General features: G+C 35.8%; 1 protein-coding gene across 1 annotated transcript in view; it reads right to left on the minus strand.

Annotated features, from left to right (window-relative positions):
* LOC108526480 (protein eyes shut homolog) overlaps positions 1–6,382 on the minus strand; it is a 123,776-nt gene that overhangs the window by 14,677 nt on the left and 102,717 nt on the right. Inside the window, exon 6 of the mRNA XM_017867281.1 lies at positions 3,031–3,205. Coding sequence (XP_017722770.1) covers positions 3,031–3,205 — 175 coding nt within the window. The remainder of the gene's footprint in view (positions 1–3,030; positions 3,206–6,382) is intronic.

The raw sequence follows: 6,382 nt of genomic DNA on the forward strand, positions 1-6,382 counted from the left end.
TTCGTTTTGATGTAACCTTTTTTCTTTTTTATCCTTGGCTACTAAGAACAGAAATAGTTTTCCATTTATTTGTTGTACCAGAACTCATCCCAGGAGCATAAAGGCCTGAAATGAACTCTGCCTTATGATACTCACATTTGAGAAATTCCATTAGAACACAGATGGATCTGTGTGTGATGATGAACTCGGAGCAGGAGAGAAGGGTTTTCATCACTTTACCAGGGCCCTGAACATACTGGAAACCTTATCGGACCCCACCTCACTCTTTACTTGGAATAAGACTTTCCCTTATGTACCCAAACAATGCCTCCTATGCCAGCTAAGAGGAAGGGAGCTAACGGGAGCATTTTGAGTTGTTTTAAATTTATAACATTAAACTGTTCATTGTTAAGACACTTTGATCAGCTTTGAGGTTTTGCTTTTACAATTGATTCTAAGCACCATAAAATTGGTGCTTCTGTGTTGGTACTTGCCTCTTGAGCATTTAAGAAATATTTCATAAGGTGTGTTAGTTATTTTTCAGGAAAAGATTAAACTTTAGCTTTAAGCTGTCTATAAGGTTACCTAGAAATTCAATTTAATATTACCCTGCTTCAGTTGAAAATAAAGTGTAGAGTCATATAAAATTAAGAATCTGTAACTAGGATAAGGACAGAAATAAACTTCTTAAACACTTTTGAAAAGTATATTACAAAGCACAATATTTTCTTTCTTTAAAGGAGGTATTCTTATACTGAGATTAGAAAAGAATTGTTTAAAACTGTCAAAAGGAATAAAATTCTTTAAACTGCTGCTGCCACTGGATCTGAATGTCTATGAATGGGAGACTTAATATTTTTGAACAGTTTATTGAGGTATAATTTACTTACCATAAAATTCACCTGTTTTAAGTTTGGGGTTCTGTAAATTTAATGTTATTAAATGATGGTCACAAGAACTACTTCTGGCTCTGCAGTAAATCTTTATAGTTAGTAATTATTTTGTAATTAGGTCAATAAGAGGATCCCAAAACTGGTCACAATTTTGATAAGAAAAATTTTTAGAATCCTGTAAGGAAATTTGTCAGATGTATCATTCCCCCTGTACATTATCGCTTAAGTCTATTTATTATTCAAATTTAGGCCCTCGTGTTTGAGATACTGCTTTCCACCCACACGGCAATCTATGAAATCCCCAGGATATGTGTTATGAAGAAAGGTATTTTCAATTTGGAGAAAATACAAAGTACCAATTGAAGATAATTTCAATGTCATTTTAAAAAATTAAGGTGAACAGGTTACAATCAGTAAATAGCTACTTAACACTTTTGTTACCTCATTAAAATTATTCGCTGCTTTTAAGTTCATTTCTTGCTATTTAGATTCTGTAGAGAATCTTGACCCAGGAAATGGAAGATCTGATTTTGAGTCCTGCTGTACTACTCACAGGGTGTGCATACATCCTCTCGAATTACTCACAGTCTCTGGGGCTTATTTTCCCTGTATAAAATTGGAATTAGGATACTGGCCTTGAGTAATTTAGAGGGTTTTGGTGAGGACCAATGGAAATAATATATAAAAAATGCTTTGTTACCCACAAAGTCCTGTGCAATTGTAAGGTATTATGTTTAATATCAGAACTCAGTAAAATTTCTATATTAATCAAAATAATCTGCAAATGGTTCTAAGTACCTATCTATACTTGGTACTATATATTCCAAGATAAATATATATGGTTCTTAGGTTCAAACTGTTAGGCTGTTTGGTCCACATGGAATAACATAGGGTGGGGATGGATTTCCCACCTTCACCTTCAACTTCATATGCTTTCCTACTGCTACTTTCTAGATCCCTGTTTATTATCACGTCAAAAAATAACAAAAATACTTAGTAGTAACATCTGAAGAATGACTACAACTCTTTAGGTAAAGTGAAGTAAACGTGTACTCCTAATTAAATTTAGCTGTAGAGCAAATTAGAGTGCATACTTTGTAAAGCAAGCTAAAGGTTTCATTAAAAATTGTAGAGAAGTAATGATAAAATTATAGTGGTAAAGCTAATGCCAAAAATTATTGCTCTGTGATGGTGGCATCCCAAGCCTTAGATTTTGTCCTCAGTAATTCCATGGGCTGAGTCAAACTATACATTTTTTTTTCTCCAAAAATTTTACTGTGACTATCAGTCATTTGAGCTTTGCTTTTCATCATTTTCTAGCGAGGAGGTGGAAGGAATTTGTTTAGAGTGAATAAGAGATTCACTCATGTCTTTTAAAACTACACTTTCTTCATGGTAGATAGACTCTGTCCTTCAGGAGAAACTCTGACACTCCACTTTCCCAGCTGCTTTGCAGGGAGCCAGTGTTCCTGGTGAAGTGCATTAAGTCTTCTCATGCGTCCTGTGGGGAGCATTTTGACAAATCTCTCTTTAGCTGTCTTATACGTGTATGAGACATAAGAAATTTATGAGTAGCTAGAGTGTAAGAAATTGAATGACAGAGTGCTTACTTCCACTTTCTTTAGCATATTCCCAGAACCCCTCATATACTACTTTTGCATAGATGAGATGCTCAGCAAAAGGAGTAATTAATATAAAAACATTCTCCTTTCTTTTTTCCTCCTCACTCAATGGGTCCATGTTGGTTTCATACTAAAGTAGTTCAGAAGTCAAATTGTGTAGCTTTACTATTGCCCTTTATAAAGGGGCTCAAACCTACACATGAAAGCAAATCCTAGTGTGTAAGCCTTTGTGTGGTTAACATTTCTGTCTACTCTCTCAATAGTATGGATTTAAGAGATATTTTTCATGGTGTCTGGAATGAGATGTAGTGATTCATTGTCATTGTTTAACAGAACTAAGATGGCATAAATGCTGTGCTGATCCTATTTGTAGTTGCTTTCACCTGTCCTCCCATCATGTAACAAGTCTACATAAGAACATTTTAAATACATGCATCTGTTTGTGTTCCTAGTTTGTACAAGTGGATTGCCAGTTAGAGTGGAGTACCATTTAGAGCACAACCTGCTACTTTCATTCCTAATAATGTTATACTTACTAAACACTAGTTCCACTCTCTATGCATGTCCCACCGTTGTCACATTTCATTAAACTGCAGGGAGAAGCATGACACTGGCCAACACTGCGTCCAGCATTTGGGTGGCCCTCGGGATTTCCTAGTCCTCTGAAATGGCCATCCTTCTCAGTGCGAACTTGAAGAGTGAAAATACAACCTTGAAGAAATGCAAAAACACTTCATGTTAACAAACAGAAGAAATAGATAAAACAAGAAGAAAGTTATTTTCATTTTAAAGTAAAAGTTTTCAAAATAAAGTAATACATGTAAACTTTAAAAGAAATATAAGAATACAGAAATGCACAGAGAAAATGTTTTTTAAAAGTCATTCATGGTATCACCCCACAGCAGACAACTATTAACATTTTGGGGTGTATGTGTGTGTGTGTGTGTGGTATTTTTTCTATGCTTAGTCATATTTTCTTTTAAACAAAAATGCAATCTGCACTAAGCTGTAGAAAATATAATATTATACCAAACAGTTGAATATCATAAATAATATTAACATTTTTCTTGTAGCATTAACTATTTTTAAGTGATGGCATATTTCCTTATATCAAAATATATTTAATAAACCTATAATTATTATATCATCAACTCATTTATATGTTTGCTATTAGAAATAAAGTTGTAATGAATATCTTATGTGTATATCTTTGTCCAGTTTAAAATTATTTTCTAGTACATATTTCTAGAAGGAGAATTACTAGGGGAAAAGATATAGATGCTTTGAAGTATGCCTAAGTGTCCCCCATAGATATTTTTCACAACTGGACTCAGGAGACTGGGATATCCCCTTCTTCACAGGCACTACCATGCATGGGATGACCATTCCATTTCATTTTTACATGCAATAGCTAATAAAATACTATTTTCCTGTTTTTAGTTGGGTATCAAAAATCTTTTAACAAATGTATTGGTCTTTCATAATTATATTATAATTTGTATTTATAGTATATAAAGAGAGTCTCCTTATATAATGAGGACATTAGCTATTTGTGATATTTGGTACATAAACTTTCTCCAGTTTAATATTTACCACCCAATTTTGCTATTTTTCTCTTTTTTCTTGCAGAGATTTTGCCTTTGTACACATCTTTAGAAAGAACTTTTCGGTCGGGCGCGATGGCTCACACCTGTAATCCCAGCACTTTGGGAGGCTGAGGCAGGCGGATCAGGAGGTCAGGAGATTGAGACCACCCTGGCTAACACGGTGAAACCACATTTCTATTAAAAATACAAACAATTAGCCGGGTGTGGTGGCGGGCGCCTATAGTCCCAGCTACTCGGGACTCTCAGGCAGGGGAATGGCGTGAAGCCCAGAGGAGGAGCTTGCAGTGAGCCGAGATAGCGCCACTGCACTCCAGCCTGGGTGACACAGCGAGACTCAATTTCAAAAATGAAACAAAACAAAAAAGAAAGAACTTTTCTACCCCGAGATTAGATAAGTACATATAAATAAAACGGGCAATTCAGTGAAGAATTTGAAATGAAAGTGTTTGAAATCCTGAAATGTAATTTACTCATCTCCTTTACCAGTTATTTAGAGTTTATTTGCAAAGTTCTTTCAAATAAATAGGAACATCAACTAGAAATAAGGTCTTTAAAATGATTAAAGAAAGGCAAGACTAAATTTTATTTTCAAAACTTTTTTGGGGGGCATAAAAGGCTTTATTTTTTGTCGTTGTTATACTTCAGTTCTAGGGTACATGTGCACAACGTGCAGGTTTGTTACATATGTATACATGTGCCATGTTGGTGTGCTGCACCCATCAACTCGTCATTTACATTAGATATTCCTCCTGATGCTATCCCTTCCCCCTCCCCCAACCCCACGACAGGTCCCAGTGTGTGATGTTCCCCACCCTGTGTCCAAGTTTTCTCATTGTTCAATTCCCACCTATGAGTGAGAACATGCAGTGTTTGGTTTTCTGTCCTTGCAGTAGTATGCTCAGAATGATGGTTTCCAGCTTCATCCATGTCCCTACAAAGGACCATGAACTCATTCTTTTTTATGGCTGCATAGTATTCCATGGTGTATATGTGCCAGATTTTCTTAATCCAGCCTATCATTGTTGGACATTTGGATTGGTTCCAAGCTTTGCTATTGTGAATAGTGCCAATAAACATAGATGTGCATGTGTCTTTATAGTATTTTATGATTTATAATCCTTTGGGTATATACCCAGTAATGGGATCACTGGGTCAAATAGTATTTCTAGTTCTAGATCCTTGAGGAATCCCCCACTGTCTTCCACAATGGTTGAACAAGTTTACACTCCCACCAACAGTGTAAAAGTGTTCCTATTTCTCCACATCCTCTCCAGAACCTGTTGTTTCCTGACTTTTTAATGATCACCATTCTAACTGGTGTGAGATGGTATCTCACTGTGGTTTTGATTTGCATTTCTCTGATGGCCAGTGATGATGAGCATTTTTCATGTATCTGTTGGCTGCATAAATGTCTTCTTTTGAGAAATGTCTGTTCATATCCTTTGACAACTTTTTGATGGGGTTGTTTGATTTTTTCTTGTAAATTTGTGTAAGTTCTTTGTAGAGTCTGGATATTAGCCCTTTGTCAGATGGGTAGATTGTAAAAATTTTCTCCCATTCTGTAGGTTGCCTGTTCACTCTGATGGTAGTTTCTTTTGTCATGCAGAAGCTCTTTAATTGAATCAGATCCCATTTGTCTATTTTGGCTTTTGTTGCAATTGCTTTTGGTGTTTTAGTCATGAAGTCTTTGCCCATGCCTATGTCCTGAATGGTATTGCCTAGATTTTCTTCTAGGGTTTTTATGGTTTTAGGTCTAGCATTTAAGTCTTTAATCCATCTTGAATTATTTTTTGTATAAGGTGTTAGGAAGGGATCCAGTTTCAGCTTTCTACATGTGGCTAGCCAGTTTTCCCAGCACCATTTATTAAATAGGGAATCCTTTCCCCATTTCTCGTTTTTGTCAGATTTGTCAAAGATCAGATGGTTATAGAGATGTGCTATCATTTTCAAGGGCTCTATTCTATTCATTGGTCTATATCTCTGTTTTGGTACCAGTACCATGCTGTCTTGGTTACTGTAGCCTTGTAGTATAGTTTGAAGTCAGGTAGCATGATGCCTCCAGCTTTGTTCTTTTGACTTAGGATTGTTTTGGCAATGCGGGCTCTTTTTTGGTTCCATATGAACTTTAAAGTAGTTTTTTCAAATTCTTTGAAGAAAGTCATTGGTAACTTGACGGGGATGACACAGAATCTATAAATTACCTTGGGCAGTATGGTCATTTTCACGATATTGATTCTTCCTGTCCATGAGCATGGAACGTTCTTCCATTTGATTGTGTCCT

The sequence above is a fragment of the Rhinopithecus bieti genome, unplaced genomic scaffold (genome assembly GCF_001698545.2).
Source record: "Rhinopithecus bieti isolate Rb0 unplaced genomic scaffold, ASM169854v2 scaffold_53, whole genome shotgun sequence".
Taxonomy (NCBI): Eukaryota; Metazoa; Chordata; class Mammalia; order Primates; family Cercopithecidae; genus Rhinopithecus; species Rhinopithecus bieti.